This window comes from Mycteria americana, assembly GCF_035582795.1.
Source record: "Mycteria americana isolate JAX WOST 10 ecotype Jacksonville Zoo and Gardens chromosome Z unlocalized genomic scaffold, USCA_MyAme_1.0 Scaffold_30, whole genome shotgun sequence".
Classification (NCBI taxonomy): Eukaryota; Metazoa; Chordata; class Aves; order Ciconiiformes; family Ciconiidae; genus Mycteria; species Mycteria americana.
This window is the reverse complement of record NW_027445437.1, coordinates 2,912,844-2,932,768: the sequence shown is the minus strand read 5'-3', so window position 1 is coordinate 2,932,768 and position 19,925 is coordinate 2,912,844. Positions and strand designations below refer to the sequence as shown.

At 46.3% G+C, this 19,925-nt stretch overlaps 1 protein-coding gene across 1 annotated transcript; it reads left to right on the top strand.

Moving 5' to 3' along the window:
- Window positions 1–120: 120 nt before the first annotated feature.
- On the top strand, window positions 121–17,961 carry CPLX4 (complexin 4). Its single transcript, XM_075489084.1, has 3 exons — window positions 121–395; window positions 3,475–3,562; window positions 17,654–17,961. Exons 1-3 carry the CDS (start codon window positions 229–231, stop codon window positions 17,879–17,881), a joined length of 483 nt encoding a protein of 160 aa, XP_075345199.1. The 5' UTR covers window positions 121–228; the 3' UTR covers window positions 17,882–17,961.
- The last annotated feature ends 1,964 nt before the right edge of the window (window positions 17,962–19,925 follow it).

The window sequence follows — 19,925 nt, the reverse complement described above, 5'->3', positions numbered from 1 at the left end:
TGGAGTAATCTGAACCATCTGCCTCTAGATATTAAGGAGTTCACTCTTTAATCCAGATTATGGCTGACAAACTGGTTTTGGCATTCACGTTTCACTAGCATTGTGCCCTTGAAGAGCTGATGTGGCTGTAGAAACTCTCTTGCTTACAATTGTTGGTTTTGAAAACATTTTTGGTTTGGTTTGGCTTTCTTGTAGTCGTTTGCTTATAGCTCCTTTTTTCTTGAGAAGATGGCCTTTCTAATGAAAAGTATGTTGAGCAACCAGGTAAAGAATTTGGGACTTGGAGGTGGAGGGGAAGAAAGCAAAGAAGAAAGCACTCCTTCTGATCCAGCAGCAGCTGCAGGAATGACCAGAGAGGAGTATGAGGAATATCAAAAGCAAGTGGTTGAGGAGAAGTGAGTACCTGTTCCCTTATTATCAGTATGGGGCTGATTCTTGGTAACTTTGTGCAGATAAAAATAACCCAGGAAAAAGCCAAACATTCCGCTCTCTTCTCTTTCTTTAAAAGCAGAAGAATCTTTGCTAAAGAGACTTTCCAAAATAAAAGTTCACCAACTGGAAATGATAAAATACTATGTTCCCCCTTCCACCCCCCCGCCTCCCCCATTCTGCAACTGTCTCCTACACTTTCCTGCTCTCTCCACACCTTGATATGCTGGAGTCATTCCCAGTTGATGTTACTTGATCTGTCAAATTTTTCCATAGGTACAAAGCTGTTTGTAGTGCAGGAATTAATTCTAAAATGTGTATGATTTGTTCTCCTAGAACTCCATGTGGAGTACACTTTCAATACATCATTTTTTTTCTTTGTCCACATCTATTATGGCACACATGAAAAAGTAATGAGTGCTCTGTTAAATGGATGATATTTATCTAGAGAAAAGTTTGGGGATGGTTATTTTTTGTAGTTGCTTTTTCAGTTACTTTTTCTAAAATCTGCTAAATAAAGCAGAACTTTTCAACTGGTTAAATCTCAATTTTATTTTGTCTGTAATGATAATCATTACCACTTGCGGTGTTTAAATATCAAAACAGAAGTAAAATAAAGGACTTAACATATAGGAGTTCAAATCACGCATAATTACAAATAAAACAATTGACTTCTCAATCTCAAATGCATCTGTTCCTCTAATGGTCAATTACATAATGGTTGTGTAAATCCTTCATGTAAGATGATTATAGGTGAAAGGTTAATGACTGACGGAATTTGGGGTATCCAGGTCTGTATTTAGCAGCAGCCATTTCTAGCATAAAGCCTTGAATAGGTATCATTTGGTTTGGAATAAAATACAGAATGTTTTGCTATGCATTTTGTCAAGGGATATTTAAAAGAGAAATAACCACCTGCCGGCAGGAAGATGCTTTATTGAGACTGAGAAGCAAAATGGGATTCCTGGGATAGGGAAAATGCTTGGAAAAAGAATTATTTCTAGAATGTTTTCAAGTGTGGCACGTGTGCGTTCCATGCTGAACTGTATTGAGGAATCGGTGCCGGAGTACTTCTGAAAGTGCAGTTTGGAACTAGAATAGGAACATCTGAAGTACTTTCAAGGAGAAAAAATTAGCTCAGGACAGTGCACACTGGTGTGGTTAGGTAAATGTGCGTCAGAAATCTTTGTTACGGGCAGAGCACCTGTTTCAGGGCTCGCTGGATTTTACCCAGTTTTCAGCTGCACAAGAGTGGAGACCAGAGAAGTAGAAGGGCCTTGCTGGAGCCGTACCCAGCCAGAGTTTGGCCTTTGATGCATGGCCGTCCTGGCTTTGGCTTCTTCTCAGGTTTTGGGTTTGGTGGCTTTTTTGGTGATTAAACACACAAAAATGCAGAGACTGCTGTTTCTCGGGAAAACGTGCAATACGCAGGGACAAACAGGCGGCTTATGCTGGCAGTCTCCAGCACGGTTGCATAGCATTTGGTTCCAGCACCACAAGAGTTTAAGCAAGAAGCGACCACCAGTTTGGGCTGAACATCCCAGGCTCTTGCCTGTCACGCAGCTCCTCTTGTACCTGTTTCCTGTTCCTACGAAGCTTCGCGTTCCAGGGAGTAATGAGATCCCCCAGAACAAACGGGGCAAGATTAGGCCGGGCACTAGGGCCCAGGCAGCGGTAGGAGATGGGCTGGGTGAGTTTTGCCAGGTCTCCCCGGGTGAAAAGCTCAAATGTACCTGAGCAGAAAATCCCCTCCCGCGCCCCAGCCGCACAGGACGCTCCAAGGGATGCGTAGGGACGCGCGCCGTCCCCTGGGAACGTGTCCCCGTACCGGCGGTGGCTGCCAGCTCCTCTGGAGAAGGAGAGGGCAACGGCAGAGGAAGGCTGAGAAAGAGGGGAAGTATGCCAGAAGGGCTCAGAAAATCTCTTTCCAATCTTCCCATCAATGACTGGCTGAAAGGAGTTTAAGATGGCTTCCAGTTAATGTGAACAGGGGGTTTTCTGAGAGAGAAAGGGAGAAACCTAAAAACTCATTTGTGGAAACAGAGGAAAAATAACATTGCATCTTGCAAGTAGCTTTTATGTGGCAAAATACCTATACTGGAACAAATCAATTTTGCCTGAGAATTTCCATGGCGATGCTTCCGGGGAAAAATAGTAAAGGGAGAGGGGGGAAGGTGACTGTTATCAAATGTTACAAAAAGTCTTTGAGGAGACACGTTTTGCAAATAAATACATAAGTAATCTAACAAAAAATTGTGCTGAAGAATTCTTAAATCTAATGAAAGCATTTTATAAAAGCACAGATAAAAGAAGTACTTTTCCACACGGGGAAGCTGTGGAATTCATTGCCGTAGGATGTTCTGAAACAATAAATGGACGCAGAAAAGACCAGGAAAATTCACAGGTGACAGAGGCCATCCAGGGTTATTAAAGACGACGATGTAGAGCCAATTTCCAGCTCCGGTACCCTACACCGCTGATTTTTGGAAGCTGGGCAGTTTTGGTACAGGATGCTTATCCCCTTCTTAAATTCTAAGTGTCCGCTGCTGTCTGCTGTTGGAGATGAGACGCTAGGACAGGTAAACTTTTGGTCTGACCCAGAAAGACCATTCTGCCACCGAGCGTGCGTGGTGTTAGACTGTGAGAACGTCCTCTTGGTAGACGAGGAGCAGAGGCAGGCAGCCGCGTCTCTGTAAGTGCCCCGGCGGAATAAGCAAGGAACGAGCGTAACTTTTCTGTTCCATGTATTGGAATTGTTCATCGTTACAGTGAGCGGTAACAGCTAGTAGAGGTACAAACTCCAGACAAGTAGCATTGGCTTATCCTTCATTCTTCACGGGACTCAAGGGAGAGAACAAGCTTGGGGTACAGGGGGTCTGGCCCCTTAGCGTCACCGTATTGGCACTGCTCCTTTTGTGCCTTCGGACGGGTTACACAACTTTGGGAGTAACTCCTGCATGTAGCTTTTTGCAGCCGAGCAGCTGCTTCAGTGTAAAAGACCGTATTTTATTAGTATCGTGAAGAAACATTTTTTCTCATTTCCAGGATGGAAAGAGATGCAGCATTTGCACAGAAAAAAGCAGAGCGAGCCTGTCTGAGGGTTCATCTGAGAGAGAAGTACAGACTCCCTAAGGTAAGCCCGTAGTCTGGGAGCTCATCTAGTTCAGCGGCCAATTTTAAAACAAGCTGACTATCAACGCAGCATCCTGAAAATGGCAAATTGCCTTCCTTAGTGGGATCCCACTGCAGCTCAGAATGGAGGAGAAATGGAGGAGACCGGAGCCATGGTTTTCCCTAGTGACTGCTTCTTTTAGACCCTTTTGCTCTGCTCAGCCGATGAATCTAATTGAAAGACTCTTGTAACCCCTCTCTGTACTGTCAGACCTGAAACAGGTGACCAGGCAAGTTGCGTATCTGGCCTGACTGTGTCTCTCCGTTAGTGTGCGTTCTTAGCAACGTGCAACAGCTTAAAAAAAAAGCTATAAGCAAAGTCCCTGAAAACTCCTCTACAGGCTGTACCTTTGAGTTCTGCTAAACTGCTGAAGGCTCAGGTTTACGATCTTCTTCCAAGAAGTCCAGGCAAACTGTCCATTCTTTTTTCTTAAGTGCTTCTGACACCGTTTGTCAAATATTCCCAGGAAAACCAAAATCCAGGCAACAGAAGCTTCAAGCAACAGAGAAATCTGGAGGTTTGTTAAAAGCGGAGAGCAGCTGCAACAGCTTCTGGATCATGACAGAAAGCATAGTGAGCATTTAGGCTGACGGTATTCTCCTGACGTAAAAACACATGGATGCAAGCCAGGGATAGTTCTCTACTGTATTTCAAGTGTTTTCCTGCTTTAGAGGGAAGACTTGCTGCTTTGTTTATTTTCTGATTGTCTGCCATGTTTTCAGGGGTTTAACTGCAGAACTCTTGTTTATCAAAGGTTTATCAAAGCACCGGCTTTAGCACTAAGCCTATACTAAATATCCACAGATCTTGCCTATTAAAAAAAAAAAAGGGTAAAGAAAAGTTTTGAAACGTGAATATTCTGGAGATGATCTCCTGTCACAAGACGGTGATGCTTCTGTAATGACGAGAGCTGGTACTCTTCTAGGACTGTGGGCTGGAACTGAAGTGAGCTAAGGGAGCAAGAGCCCGAGAAGGGTTCTGCAAAAGAATCAGGGAAGATCAGCCCGCAGCAGAAATGCTAAGGGAATTCTTTGCGTTCATTTTGACTGCAGGATCACTATGAGGGTCCCTGGATAGGTTTCCCCATGACAGTCTCTTTTACAGGGGGTGAATCAGGGGAATTTTCTCAGCTGGTTGTTGTCAGAGGAGGGTGTTAAACGGTGCACAGCACACCAGGGCCAGAGGGTGTTTCCCCAAGAATTCTAAAGGATTTCAGATTATGAGTTGCCAAACTTACTGAGGCATATAGTCTGTCATTTAACCTCAGAAGATGGGAAATGTGAAGACATTTCCAAAAAAAGTCTCCAAGAGCTATAGAGGGAACAACAAATCAGTAAAAGGAAATGAAGGAAAACTACTAAAGATAGCTAGCAGATATATGGGCAAAAATGATACGGTGGGAAGAAGAGAAATAAGATGTTTGTACCAGACAGCCCAGCCTTTCAAATCTATCAGCATGCTCTGAAGGGATGACTAATCATAAGGGTGAAAATTATTAGATTTAGTTTAAAAAAAAAGTCAGACAAATTCCTTCCCCAAAGACTCTTTAAAGAAAACAAACTGTGGTAGGGTGTGAAGGAAGGTCCATGAAGTATTAAATACTATTTTCCATTCGTTTCGAAGAAGTGACCGAAGACTTGTTTGTGCAAATTAGTATCGGGGCCTTTACTACTGTGCATTTAGGGGCTCCCTAAAATTTGAGATTCTACTCTGGGCACAGAATTGAAAGGCTTTGTGTCTGTCCGTGACTTTCCGGCACTTGGTTGTCACGTGTGGGTGCGGCCCACTTGTCCTTTTCACTTTTGTCCAGAGTGGGTTGCACTGTTGGCTCCAGCACCGAGAAAGTAACTCGGGTTCTCTGCTTGGAAAAGTTGTTATTGTGTTATTTTGTGAGCTGCTTCCATGGGCAGGAGAGAGGTGATATGGGACAGAGAGTCTGTGTGGGGGTTTGGATCATGCATCTGCTGTGAACTACTACTACCGTGAAGATGCTGGCGTTTTTGAAGATTTCCTTGTATCCCACAAGGAAGCATTTGGTGGTTCTTAGCAATTTGAGAGCTTGTTTATATTACTAGTACTCACCTGCCAGCACTGAGTCTTTACCATTTATTTTCTGATCAGCACTTTCCAGTGCTTTTCTGATTAATTAAAATGGAGGAAGGTAAAGAATCCATCTTGTCTAAATTTAGCTGCTAAAAAATTTAGTACTTAACCCAAGCAAGTCATTTAGGGACTCTGTCATCGACGGAAAGAGACCAGCACTTCTAGCCTCATCTATCCAAACTTTCGAATAAGTGTTTAAGGTGGAGTTGGGTCACCTTCCAGTGGCACGTGCCTCTCGCAGAGGGAGGCCAGGTCGCTACCTTAGACCAGACAGCTAAGTAAGGTGAGACGTATTCCACCCCTAAGACCCCGGTTCTTCCAACGCTGTAGCTGTAATGAGCAGAACAACCCGAACTTTGATTCTGTGCTCACAAACTTGAGCTGGAATCTGAACTTAGTGTGGCTGTGGAGGGCCCTGGATTTCTGGATAGGGTCCCTGGTCGTTGCCAGCTGGATGCCCTCCACTGGAGAAATGTAGAAAAGATGTGCAGGATGCTGCTGGTGAGGGACAAAGGAACAGGAGGGATCAGAGTGTGATCTCAGTCTTACCGATGGGAGAGTGAACAGGCGGGGATTTTGGTGGCCTTGCAACTTTTGACCTGGTTCACCAGGCGCTGTAGAGCCCTACACCGATGAAATGAATGCACCAGAAGGCACTAAAGTCTCCTGGAGAGCAAGAAACTGCAGGTTAGAGGGTTCTCTTTGCTGGAATCAATGCTGTCTTAAGCAGAGCTTTACGTAGTTCCCAGAGATCTACCTAGTTCCAGAGATTGTGCAGCATGGTTCAGACCCGTCTGAGAAGAGAGAAGGATGTTTGTTTCTTGGACTTACTGAATTATTCTACTATGTATGTCCATAACATTTATTGATTCCATGTTCTGATCGCTCACGTTTCTTTGGTTTAGCCTAATATGCTGCCTTACTCTGCACTATTTGCACCATGACACAGGTTCCCCAGTCGCTGTTGTTGACTCGGTAGATTTACCGGGAAAGGGGGGGAAGTTTGAGAGCTGCTTCCTTCCACTCTGACACAGAGAAGGATACCGTGTGTTCCCATAGTCTGTGATACCAATGAGAGCCTTCCCTCTGCTAAAACCTGGGTTGCATCCATCCCTGAACTTGAGTCTGTCAGCAGGCAGTGAAAAAAGCTCATTTCTGGGAAGTGGAGATTTGGGTTTGTGTAGGCTCCTTATTCATAGCTTGTTAAAAGGCCATGTGAGTTCTCCCAGGAATAACTCATCTTAGAACAGTGGTGGTTTATATGCTATTAAACTGCTATTAGCCTGGTCACTCCTTCATTGCTTATAAGAGATTTCTAAAGAGATTTATTTTTCCGGCTTCATCAAGATGTCCTTCACATACAGTTATGTCAAATATGACTTCAGTGACTTGCTGAGAATTTATCATTTGAGCAAATGCCTCCTGGAACTAACGGCTGTTATCTGGAGTTCTCCAGTTGCTTCCCCTTTGCAGACAGCGTTACGATCGTCCGATCTGTGCTCTTTCTGTGTTTTTCGTTCTGTCTCCTGTAGTCAGCAGAGCTCAGGGCTTGCTGGTTCGTCGGTCGCATGAAGATATGGACTTCTTTGTGTTTTGGTGGCCTTTTTCATATCACCCAGCTTCCAAACAGGATGAACTGCAATGTGTTTAACTAAAGGCCTGGGTCCTTGCTCAGTGGCGCAGAACTACAAAGGTATTCAGGTGCTGGACTCCAAGGTATTTCAAGGAAATTAAGAGCCTATATACCCCTATGAGTGTGAGCCCTGGTAGATAGAAGTCGGATTATCAGTGTAATTAGAATATTCTTATGAGGAGCGGCTGAGGGACCTGGGGTTGTTCAGCCTGGAGAAAAGGAGGCTGAGGGGAGACCTCATCGCTCTCTACAACTGCCTGAAAGGAGGGTGTAGAGAGGTGGGGTCGGTCTCTTCTCCCAAGTAACAAGTGATAGGACGAGAGGAAATGACCTCGAGTTGTGTCAGGAGAGGTTTAGATTGGACATTAGGAAAAATTTCTTTACTGAAAGGGTTGTCAAGCATTGGAACAGGCTGCCCAGAGAGGTGGTGGAGTCACCGTCCCTGGAGGAGTTCCAAAACGTGTAGATGTGGCACTTCGGGACATGGTTTAGTAGGCATGGAGGTGTTGGGTTGATGGTTGGACTCGATGATCCTAGAGGATTTTTCCAACCTTAATGATTCTATGATTCTATGATTCTAGCAGTATATGGCTCGCATTTCCCAGCCCCTTCTGTCCTGGGATGACGGCCCTAGTCGAGGTTGAGAACTATCCATGCCACTTTTTAGTCTATATTAATTAAGCAGCAGTAATGAAATTAACTGTCAACAGGGAGTTCAACACATTCAAAATATGCTCAGAATGAATAATGCCCCAGGGTACTTTGTTCATAATTGCTCAGGGTTACTGTCACAGAGATGACCTAACTGCAGGGAACCAAGAGGCAACCTGAGCCTGCAGGCACCTGCCTTGTTAGGACCCAACTCCAAGAAAAGTTGAGGGAAAAGTCTTCCCAGGAGCTGTCAAGTCTTGTGATTTTAGCTGTGTAAAAGCGCAAGCATTGTGAAGGGATTGTCCGAGTCTGAAATACCTATCACGTCTTCTAGCAGCTACAGGAGGAATGCGTTATACTGAAGTGAGGAAGAAAAATGCAAGGTTGCACAGCAGCACAGATAGGCCCTGTCATCTGAAGGCTGCCGCTTTCCTGATTTAGGCTATGTCCTTCACTGGCCGTCAAATACCTGAAAACCTTCGGCAGTTTTTATCTGCCCAGCATTCACCAGAGTACTGGTTCTAGCTGCATGAAGTAAGTTGTGCTATAAAAGCCAGTCCATGGCCCAAAGTTACCAATGGAGTAGTTGAAGATGAGGAGAAGAGCTTTGCAAATGTTTATTTTTATTGTACTATTTTGCAGGGTTTAAAAGGAGCCACTTTTTGTCTTGGATGTTTTTGGGAAGTTATTCATAATATTTTTAATGAAAAGTTTATAACAAGTCTGTTAAAAAAACCCCAGCACTTTGTAAAGGTGTTCTTTTCTGGAAACAAAAATTTCCAATAGTGACTGTAAAAAAAAAACCCAAACCACAACCTAATATTTTAATAGGCACAATCTATTAGTTGGAGCTTTTTGATGTCAAAATTTTGATGTGGTAAAATATCACACTGAAGTTTTTCTACAGAAACAGGTTTTTGTGTGTAAAATTTCTATCAAACCTAATGAGCAATATTAGACCTCCTCACACAAATGATTTGTTCTTGCCTTTTTGAATGAAGTGGGAAGATTTAACCTGGCCAAAGGTATTAAAGATACCAAAGATATTTTGCATCCTTTCTTATCCTTGATCTGGAAGGAATTTGAGAAAATGAGTGGAAGTGTTGGTCAAGGTTTCTTAGCAATTTGGCTTCTGGGGCTTTGTGTTTGCTGTCCAAACTTACCTCATTAAAGTCTGTCTGTGTTTCAGTGGAACTTAGGTCAATGGCATTCAGTTCAAAAGTATTTCCTTCACATTAAGATGATCTACCCTGTTTTCTTGTACCTAATTTGCATTTTAGATGAACCAAAATATATTACGCTGGTTGAGGTGGGGTTTTGAGACTGGGACCAAGAGCCCAATGCAACTCTTGAATTGAAGCGGAAATCCTAGGTTGACTTGAGATCAATGAAAGTTTCATTATGAAAAATGTTTCTGTCACGTTCACTAACAAGAGAGACCCTGAGGGCGGTTCAAGCCATGTGATGGCATTGCTCACATTCATCGAGCCTTGGTCTGAGAATGACATTTATCAGGTTTCCTGTCCTAGCTCTCTGGACTCTCGCCCACAGATACCAAATTCAAGAGTCCACCAATAAACTGGGCTTTCCCAGGAGATTATTTAAACCCATCACATATTCCCACTGTCTTTGTGGGAATTTCCCATGCCCAAAGGACTGATCTTTGACTTCCTAGCCACCTCTACACGCATCATCTCTGGTACCTTCTCCCACAGTGCTGAACCTTTTCAGATAGCTCCTCCACTTATCACTTTTCATTCTCCTCCAAGCAAATTAATTAATTAACAATCACTTCTGCCTACTCCGGATCTGTGGGGACGCTTATGTTATTTGGCTGTCTGTGAGCAGTGGGCTTAATGGTTCCCCTCGTTCCCTTTCCTGTCAGGGGCTTTTGGTGGTGCTTCTGGCCCTGGGTCAGTACAATGCCTCCAGCTTGACAGGAGGGCCCGGATGTGAAGGGCTCCTTGTGGAGGATGCATGTTAAGAAGCTCTACCACTTGCCAGTGAAGGGGGGTTTGTACAGTTTCCTCGGTGCTCTGTGAGTCTAGCGCTAAATCTAAACTCCTAAATGCGTCGGCGCTGGGGCACGCGCTCCAGTGCTGGAGTGCCACCACCCCTACCGCTGAACTCCTGGACGGTGCCTAACACAGTTTTGGTCTGAGCCAACTAGCCCCGTAGATTCCATTGCCTGGCATGACTTGGGAGCAAAGCCAAATATGACTGAGGAATTTTAAAACCCACCTTAGAATGTGCAAGCAATGGAATTGAATATTTATGCGTTTCCTGTGGCAAGCACAACTAAACACTGAAACATTTGCAACCATCTCTGCTGGACTGTTTAAAGAATTTCCCACCGAAACATCAGAAATGCCAGAAGGAAAGGACCCGGCATTCAAGCAATTAAAAATTAACAAAGTAATCTAGGCGCAGAAAGCGATTATATAATGTAAACACAAACTGTAAATCACCTCTTCTTTCTACAGTGTAGTTTGATGCTGTTTCTAACCCGGAGCCATCACAGGCCCTCTAGTGCCATATTCATAAAATTGCACCACTCTTAAAATGCAATCATTTTCTTGAACCCTAAAGGCAAACTACAATTTGGATGAAAAGTGAATCAACCTTGTGACTTGGATAAAACTATACCACCTGTATTTAACCAGCCTGGCAGGCCTCATTCATAATCAGGGATGAAAAAATGTGTTTTTCTCTAACTTTGAAAACATGTTTTTTGCAACCAAAGCCTTGCTAACTGACTTTCCAAGAAAGAGAAGCACTGTCTCAAAAAAGTATGGCAGAGCGTTCTGAGACAGGTACTGAGGGAAAAAAAGCAAGGGAAAAAAATGCTCTGGAGAAACCTCAATTAAGTTACCTCTACTTGCCCTTCTGAGCAAAGCTTTTGTAAGCAAATGTGAAGTGAATACAGTTCTATATAACAACTCATTTCCAATCAACAAACTCTCTGTAAGGGCAGCTGACTTTTAAAATTATCTGAAGGCACAGTCTGTCATCTTCAAAAATGCAGGCGTACTGCTGCCCCTATAGCTTCCCCTTCAAGTGACCCCTTTAAATGGAAGTATTACGAGCCTGTGAGTCTCTCGCAGACGGCTGTCAGGGTCACACACTGACCTGTACTTGGACTTTGATCTCCTTTTCGCTCCCCAGAGGCGCTGCTATCGCGGCACCCCTACGGAATACAGCCCACAGAATACCTCCACAGAAACGCGCGTCCGCGCTGCCTAGTCTGACGTTTCCAGGCGTCGCCAAACCGCCCACCTCTGACAAACCCCACAGATCATTTGCGATGCGTCCTGCTCGTCTGGGATGAATCCAGGTGCTGAGCTCTTTCAGCTCAACGGCGCGGTCCCCGCTGGGACGGGCAGGCTGCGTGGATCGCCTGCGCACGGACGGGGCCCGTGCGGTCGTAAGGCCGATGTTTGTTCCTGGCGGGGAATTGCTGGCACTCACTCACAGCTACCGCCTGGCATCAAACAGACTGGAGAATGCACCGTGTCTTCAGATTCCCTCCAGACAGGATACCCCTCTGGAAGAGAAAGGGAGGTTCCTGGAGAAACACGGATATACGTTAGCTCTGTGCATACCTAGGGGTAGAGGGAGCAAGGGCAGATTGTCCACTGTGCTCTTCTGTATTCATCAGTTGCAATATACCATTTGTTCTGGGCCGTGGGTGCTCAGCACAGTGACAAGAAAGAGGAAAACATATCCTGAGGGCGAGTTTAATTACAGAAAGATTAATCGTGCAAAAAAATGAAGTACAAGATTTTAAGTGGTTGATTGGATTGTAGGCCTAAATCTCTAAACACCAGCATTTTAATTAGCAGCTGAGTAGTAAAATATCATTAGGCTTTGTTCTCCTTTCGGAGGCATATGCTGAGCCAGCTACTGAGCGGCATTTCCCCACGGCCTCACCGCACTCTGCGAGGCCCCGGCTTTAAATCCCAAGCAGGGCTGGTTTCAGAGGCTTCCGGGCACTTACGCGCCCAGCTCTCAACTACAAGTCAGTGGAGCTGGGCGTCTCTCTGTGATTTTGCAAGGCTCCCGCCCGTAGTGCTCTCTTCAGTTCCGAGATGGCGTTCAGGTCTCCACAGCCACCCTCGGCCGGCTGCCGGCGAGCGCACTGCCGCCTCAGAGCACCCAGGAGCGGGCAGTGTCGTCTCCGGCAGGATCCTGACTTTGGTATACACTAAGTGGTCTTTGGGGCCAAATGTCAGTAACAACAGTAGAAGACTTGCCCCCACGGTATGACAGGGGCTCTAAGCCAGCGAAGACGACATTAAGCATATACTTGGCTTTGCTGATTTGCAGCGGTTGCAAGCAAATTTTGCAGGATATGCTTTTCTGCATTTGTGTCTACCTATATAGCATTTCTTGGTTGAAGGTCTGCTTTCTTTTCATCAGCCCTTATGAAAACATATGTTATATCAGGAAGAAAATGAAATTATTATGTGCACGCTATATGTCCCTGAAAAAATTCAACTCTATGATACAACATTATGGCAGCAGAATGCTCTCAGACCTGTGATAACGCGTTAACTATTTTGAAAAATAAAAGTCATTTCAGGTAGCCTAGTATGGGACAGAAACCCTGGCTATTACCAGTATCAATCACCGGCACACATTGTAAATGAAAGCATGAAATTCAGGACTAAGCAGGGCCCCCTTTTCAGTGCAAAATCTAAAGCTCCGTGCTATCTGGGCCAGAGTTATAAGAGAAAGCAGTCCCTTAATGAACCTAATCCTATTAACAGAATTGTCAACTTAGGTTTGTCATCAGAAAGATGTTTTTAGCCATGAGACATTTGATCTATGGAGAACTTTTTCATCTTCGGTATATTCAATGCATCACCTCCATACAAAACATTTTTTAAAAATTATATAAATCCATAAATAAATATTTTAACTAAAAAACCCCACACCAAACTCTTTTATTCACCTACTGCCTTTTCCTGATGCGGGATCCAGTAATCAATTAACTTCTGCAAGGTCTAAACACAGGGGCTGGAGGTGATGGCGCCTGCGGTGCCGGGGAGGAACGTCTGACCACAGGCCCGTCCAAAGGCCTGGTCGGCAGCACGGCCGCCTCTCCCCATGGGCCCCGCCGCCCCTTTCGCATCACTGATCCGTACGTCGATCCACCACGTCACCGCAAACGGCACTGCTTTCTGACAGAGTACCGTCACACCGTCCAAGGGCTGGCGTTGTGTTGCGACACACGCATTTCCAGCACCTCAGGAGGGGACTGTGTCATCTGCTCCAAGCAGGCTGGACCCCTTCCCCCAGTCAAAGCACTTCTGTGGGCACTGCTCTGCGAGGTTCTCGGTTACCGAACAGCAGGATGGTTTTCGTTCACTGATATTTAGAGGGAAAGAGTATTCAGAGGCAGTCAGGTGTCTTTTCAATAACAAGTGCTGCTAAAGGCATTAAGAAGGAAAGCTTCTCGCCATGAAAGGGACACGTAATCATGTAATCTCAAACAGCTCTTGCTCTATTGGGCTGTGATGGGAATATTGTTCAGACTTGATCTAATGAATAGCACCATTCCAGAATTAAAGGGTTTTTTACTTGTATGCAGCCATTACCTAAGCTCTAGCTGTGCCGTGGGGGATGCATTCTGACCAGGCAGAAAGAGAAACTTGTCTCAGGAGAAGCTCTTCAGCCCATACAGGCTTTAGATAAGTATCTGAAAACAAGTATTTGCTAAGCTTGAAGAATCTTTTTCCTGATCTAAATGTTTTCTTATAGGCCAGGGTGAAACAGCTGTGGAGCCGCTGTGGAAAAATGGAGTCACGATGTGGGTGTCAGGAGGCAGCGGGATCAGGGTTGCTCCCGAGAAGGACCCGGCCGGGGCGATGGGGGACCCCAGCACAAGCAGTGCCCTCGCCCACAGGCACGGTCCCGCAGGCTCCGAACGCAGCGGGCAGAGCGGGGGCTGGCAGCGGGGTCCAGCGACAGCCCAGCGACCGTCAGGGAGGCAAAGCGTGGCCCGTCCTGGAAAACCAGCCAACCAGCCAGGCTCAGCAGGGAACCACCTCGGCACGGGCACTGCCGCCATGTGGCTTAGGGCTGGACGGGGGCCCTGACCTGAGCTGAAATGGGGTTTCTGGGCCCCAGGGGGTTCTCACGGAAGCCGCTCTGGGCAATGACACGATGGTGCCTACGAGGCCCTGACAGCTGGGGCGTCAAGCAGCCTCCGCACGCCTTCCCTGTGCTCCAGCCTGCGATCCTGGTGTAGGGATGGCACAAGAGGGGGTTTGGGGGGCGGTTCCAACCTGTGGCTCCTCGTACCTCCTTGTGAGGTACCTGCAGCCCCTGGATGGCGTAGGTCAGTATGGGGCTGCTGTACTGCTTACCAAAAATCCCACTGGCAGGTCAAGGCAAGGTGAACTGGGGTTTTGTATGTAACTGGTGCGTTACAGGTGATGAATCTGGATCAGGTCTGGATTCCCCTACCTAAGGATCTCTGCGCATAGGCATAGGTAAATTTTATGACAGGGTAAGTTAGATGTAAGGACAGCAGCACATCACACAGTGATGCTGGAAAACAGTTTGGCTCCCCTGTGGATTAGTCTGTGAGCTTTGATCTCTTTTCTTTACAATCAGACTTCATATAAACAGGTGTTTAGACTGTCCGTTTTCTGCTTACACCCGTGTATCACGTATGTATAAAGAACTCTGTATTGTATTGCACCTGTAACAAAATGGACCCGAGCCTGACCACATCGGATGCATAATCAGGGTCAAAGAACATTACCGGGCTCTAGGACTCTACTGCCTAAGCCGTGGAATTGTCAGAATAGCGTCTGACCCAGTTTTGGCCTGGGCACTCTCCCAGGCAGTTCCAGGGCCAGTCGGGGAGTTCGGACAGGCGTTCCCAGTCCGCAGTTAGACGGGACCACCCTGTTTGGCGGGACGAGGGAGTTCAGTCGCAGCGCAGTGGGTTGTTCCAGGCCAGCTGGCCTTGGGGCAAGAGACCGGTGCCAGGCATATTTCATTGGCTAGAACAGATGTCACCTCTGTGTTCTCAGAGATCCTAAAAGGGTGGCTGAACACTTGCAGAGACCTGGAGACTATGGAGAGTAACGTCACGCGGAGAGAGGCCATCGGGTGCAGTGCAGGTTTGCCAGGGTCCAGAGGGGCTTTCTGTAGGGGTTTGTTCGAGCCCGAGGCCCCAGCTGCCCTGTCCATGAGGTCTGCCTGTTTTGGGTGCTCTCCGTAGCCCCAGCTGAGCGTATTCTGATGAAGGGTCGTGCCTCTGTCACTCAGAGCCACGTCTGGCCTTGGGCAAGCAACAGGCCCCACGCGTGCGTGCGGGGACGGTCGGCATCCGCACACCCTGGCCGCACTCTGGGTGCAGGCTGCTGTCTGAATCTAACAGACACGACGCATCTCCAGCACCACATTTCTGATCCTCACTTTCAGAAGTGAGTGCTTGGAGCTGCAGGCTCACTATGCATTTGGACCCTTGCAGCGTTAGCCTGACTTTAAGAACATCCTGTGGGAAAATATTCTGGTCTCTCCTCGTGAGAAAACAAGCTTTATTTCCACCAGACTTAAAATAAAAAACCCAACAGGTAAAATCAGAAACTTAACGCTACATTTCCATTTCAAATCAAAGTAACGGGACCAGATCCGTCAAATTTTAGAAGGAAGAGAAGAGGCCATACACATTTTAGGTGCTGCTTGGCGTGTTGTTGAGCGACCCTACCCTGTTGAAGCTCATACTAGGTCTATTCCAGGACAGGCTAAATGCCAAGAGGGTAGAGGCAGGTGACTTGGGCAGGATTGTGCTGCTTTAGACTACCTCTGAGTACGTTCTTCTTTGGTCAGAGAACACTGTGAACCCCCAAATGGTGTTGCACGTCACATCTCAGCTTGCAGTAGGAGAGGGGGCTTTGGTGCAAGAACGTGCCGAACGTTCGCGTTGCCAAAGTGGCCTTTGGGTGCGCTGTGTGGGCATCCCTCCACATAATGTACGGTAGCGTGCAGTGATGATGTCTTAAATTATAAATAGTTCTAAAGAAAAGCACATGTGTTACTGTCTGCTTAGGGGGACTTTTTCAGTAATTAACCCAGTATCTTTCTTTATCATCCTCTACTGCTACTTGGGAGAATTTCAAAAGGGCTAACTCTTCCGATAGCCAGCACTTGCTGCTTAAAAGCTTTACACATTTTTTCCTGCTACGCAATCAATAAAGAATACTTCTACCGATTGGGATATTGTTTCTAGCTCCCACAGATCTGATAGCAGCAACCCCTACCCAAAGGGGTCGGGAGACGTCCTCACCCATCTTAGCTATATAGTAGTAATGATCTCCATAGTTACTACTATCATAGAGGTTACTACTCAATATAGTAGTAACCTCTCCATATTTTCCTAAGAGATATGGGGAGAAATCAGGTTAAAGGGAAGTACAGTTATAGCAAACATAAAGCTGTGCAAATATATGTAACAGTAAATAGTGGCTATGCAGCCAAGCATCCCAGTCTGCCTGTCCTTGCTAAGGCCTGGAACTACACACACATTGCTCACGTCCGTCTGTGCATTCATTCTTGCCTTCATTCATTCATGCAAACCCAAGACCCCTCTCATGCTCAAAAACACCTCCTGCTGACAGCATTGCTCCTTATTCGTATCAGGCCTTTGCTGCTGTCATGCTTCATTTTGGAGACGTAATGAGGCATTAATGCTTATCTTTGATGTGTGAACTGTGTCAAAATATCCTGTTCTTCTGCACTCTGGATCCATCAGAATCCACCACGAAATGTGAACAAAACCGCCATTGTTTGAAAAACTGACATAGCCCCACTGGTAGAGCATTGCAGCGGGCAGGCAGGAAGCAAGTGTGTGTAGCACTTACGGCGTCTCAGCCCTCTGAATCGCTTAACCACTTCCTTCTCCCGCCTCCTTTTGCCTTCTCAGACTCGCACCCAACCTCCATCCTCTCTTTTGTTGTCCACGTCCTCCTGTTACCCCACTTAGCAGCACTGCAGCAGTGCTCGCATTATGGGCCAGGCAGGCCCTGCTCTTCATCACAACTCAGAGGTGCCAACCAAAGACCTAGATGTAGTTTAGACAGGGTTTGGGGAAGATGGAGACCTTTTTTTCCAGTAAGTCTTTCCTAAGTTTAATGCATATTTCTTCAGGAAGGCTTCAGTTTAGTGCTGGTATCTAAAATATCCACCACCAAATTAACAAGGAAATGGTAGCCACAGTTTTTCTAAAGCTATTGCTTCATCGACCAAATCGCACAAGGGATGACAGCCTAGGCAGTATATTGTCTTCGGTGGATACAAATAACTTGTGGTGGATTTCCTGCAGGATCAGCATGTTACCACACTTAACACATACAGCACAGATTTCTAAAATGGCAAGTGACACTGAGGGCTTCAGTTTGGTCACTGCTGAAGCCCTTCAAAGAAATACAGTTGACATATTGTCTGAAAATCTGAGCATTTGTATGGGTGCTGATTGAGCCCCTGAATTCACAAGTTGCATCTAAGAACTTTGACTGAAAAATCTGTGCATATGTTTCGGTTCTCCCTAAAACAAACAAGCAAACTAACAAAAAAGAGACTCATCGGTAGATCCTGGGATAGCAGAAATACTCTCATGTACTGGTTTTATTTTCTGCTTTTTGTATCAGAGCGAATTGGATGAGAACCAAATACAGATGGCTGGAGATGATGTGGGTTTGCCAGAAGACCTTCAGAAGATGGTGGCAGAAGATCAGGTGGAGGAAGAGGACAAGGACTCTATCCTGGGACAGCTGCAGAACATCCAGAATATGGACATGGATGCGATCAAAGAAAAGGCACAAGCCACCTTCACCGAAATGAAACAGGCTGCGGAGCAGAAATGTTCTGTGATGTAGAAGAGGCACCACTATCCAAGGGCTGTAAACTCAGACTTGTCTCACAAGGGCTGAAGAGTGAGGGCAGGCAGAGGAATGCACTTAGCTTTATAGCGTTAAATGCAAATATAGAAAAGCGAGAGAGAGAGAGAGACTTTAAAACCCTGAGGGGGGTCAAAATTTACGTGCCGTGACCGCTTAATGCAAAGTTAGAACTTATCCTCATTTTTTTAACATAACATTTTTCCCCATGAAAAAAAATGGCTTTAAGAAAGCTAATATTGGGGAAAAAATGTGCCTTTTTCCATTTTTTCAAAGTGATCAAAATACTATTAAATGTGTATTTTTTAGGAAAATTGTGCTTCTGATGCATAATATATACGTAACCACTCATTTAATACTGCCTTCAGAAATAAATACATATATTTCTAATAAAAACATGTCTGTTTCAAACATTTTGAAACAAAACCAGTATTCAAATGTTGACATTTTCCGCAAAAACTTTTAAAAAAATGGTTTTGACCATCTCTGTACTAAATATAGCAAAGGGCAAAAAGTGAAGCATATAACTCTACAGCTTGGGACAAAAATGTCATCATATATAGAACTGAGAGCGGACTTGTAGGAGACCAAGGCTTGGTAGCTATCAGCGGCCCGTGGTCAGTGAGCAACGCCGACTGCTCCAGCCTGCTTTAATTTCACAGCCTCTCGGTCTTCCAGCGCAGTTCAAACATCGAGCGGCAGCAGCGGCCCTCTGCTTGGCTGCTACGTGTGCCAAATTCCGGGGCTTGGGGTACCAGCAAACAACTTGATAGGCTAAAATGAGCGCACCACATTTATTCCAGGAGTTAGCTCCATACAAGGCTAAACTTTGTATCTGGCCCACCTGGAAGATTATGCCGGGGTAGGGCACCTAAACCCCGAGAAAAAGCATGGCTTTCACTCGTGCTAAATCTGGCTGGGTCTGTGGGACACACAGGATCCGGTTCAATGGTTTGAGATTCAGGCCCAAGATCTTCTTTGCTGTTGCTCAGAGGTTTTTTTTTCTGGGGAAAACCTAAGCAGGGAAAACCTGATCGCCCCCCACTCCCCAAGAAGCGGAGCTGGTGCTGGCTAACACGGAGCCAGCCGCTGCCCCTAGCACAGAGCCGCTGCCCGGCTGAGGGACGGCTGCTCGCCGCAGCCTGCGGTGCTGCCAGGGCCACCGGCCCAGGAGCCCCACGCAGCCTGGGCAGGCAACGGCGGGGCCGGCACAGGTCACCTCCAGCAGCCCTGCGGAGCAGGGTCCTGTGGTTAAGGCAGGTGGGAGCATCCCTCTCTCTGCACTTGCATAGCCGTAGTAGTTCTCATGCGTGATAACCCACCCAGAAGCTGTACAGCCCTTGCACGCGGATGACGGTACTACTCCCGGGGGGCTCAGATACTGCATAAAATGAAGAACTTGGTAAGGTCTCCAAGAGCTAGCCTGTGAATGACATTTGCAAATGAACACACGTAGCGCCTTCCTACAGGTTTATAAGTCTCTCTTTCTCTCTGCCTCCACCCAATCAAGTAAAAATATTCATTTTAAATGAATAAATGCACTAAGTCTGGTTTGTCTCTTTTCTTTCTTTCTCTCTTTCCCTCCCTCCTTCCCTTCCTTCCTTGCTGCCTCCCTGCCTGACTTCCTTTTCGACTTCCTTTTCTCTGTCTTTTCCCTTCCCTTCCCCGCCCTGCCCTTCCCTTCCCTTCCCTGCCCTGCCCCGCCCTGCCCTTCCCCACCCCGCCCTGCCCTTCCCCTCCCTTCCCAAGCAGGGTCTAGTCCTGCTTTGCTCTTCAACAGGACAATCTTCCAGATAAGAAAGCAAGAAAACCAGAAAGGTTAGATGGCAAGAAAGGTTACACGGGACCCTCAGAAGCTACAGAAAACATCCGATTTGTCTTGCTCTAGTTTTTAAGAGAAGCAGATTTTTTTTTTTCATTTAGTTTAGCTCCTCCCTGCCAGGCTGCCGTCATGCCCGCTGCCAGCAAGGGCCTGGTAGGCCCCGGTGTCCGAGAGAGCTCTGTGCCATGCTGAGCCACTCTA

What these genes read in the sequence shown, in the direction of transcription:
- CPLX4 (XM_075489084.1), top strand. Translation starts at nt 229, where the DNA reads ATGGCCTTTCTAATGAAAAGTATGTTGAGCAACCAGGTAAAGAATTTG. An exon ending in AAGCAAGTGGTTGAGGAGAA is followed by an intron (nt 396 to 3,474) that starts GTGAGTACCTGT and finishes TCTCATTTCCAG; the next exon opens with GATGGAAAGAGATGCAGCAT. An exon ending in AGAAGTACAGACTCCCTAAG is followed by an intron (nt 3,563 to 17,653) that starts GTAAGCCCGTAG and finishes TTTTTGTATCAG; the next exon opens with AGCGAATTGGATGAGAACCA.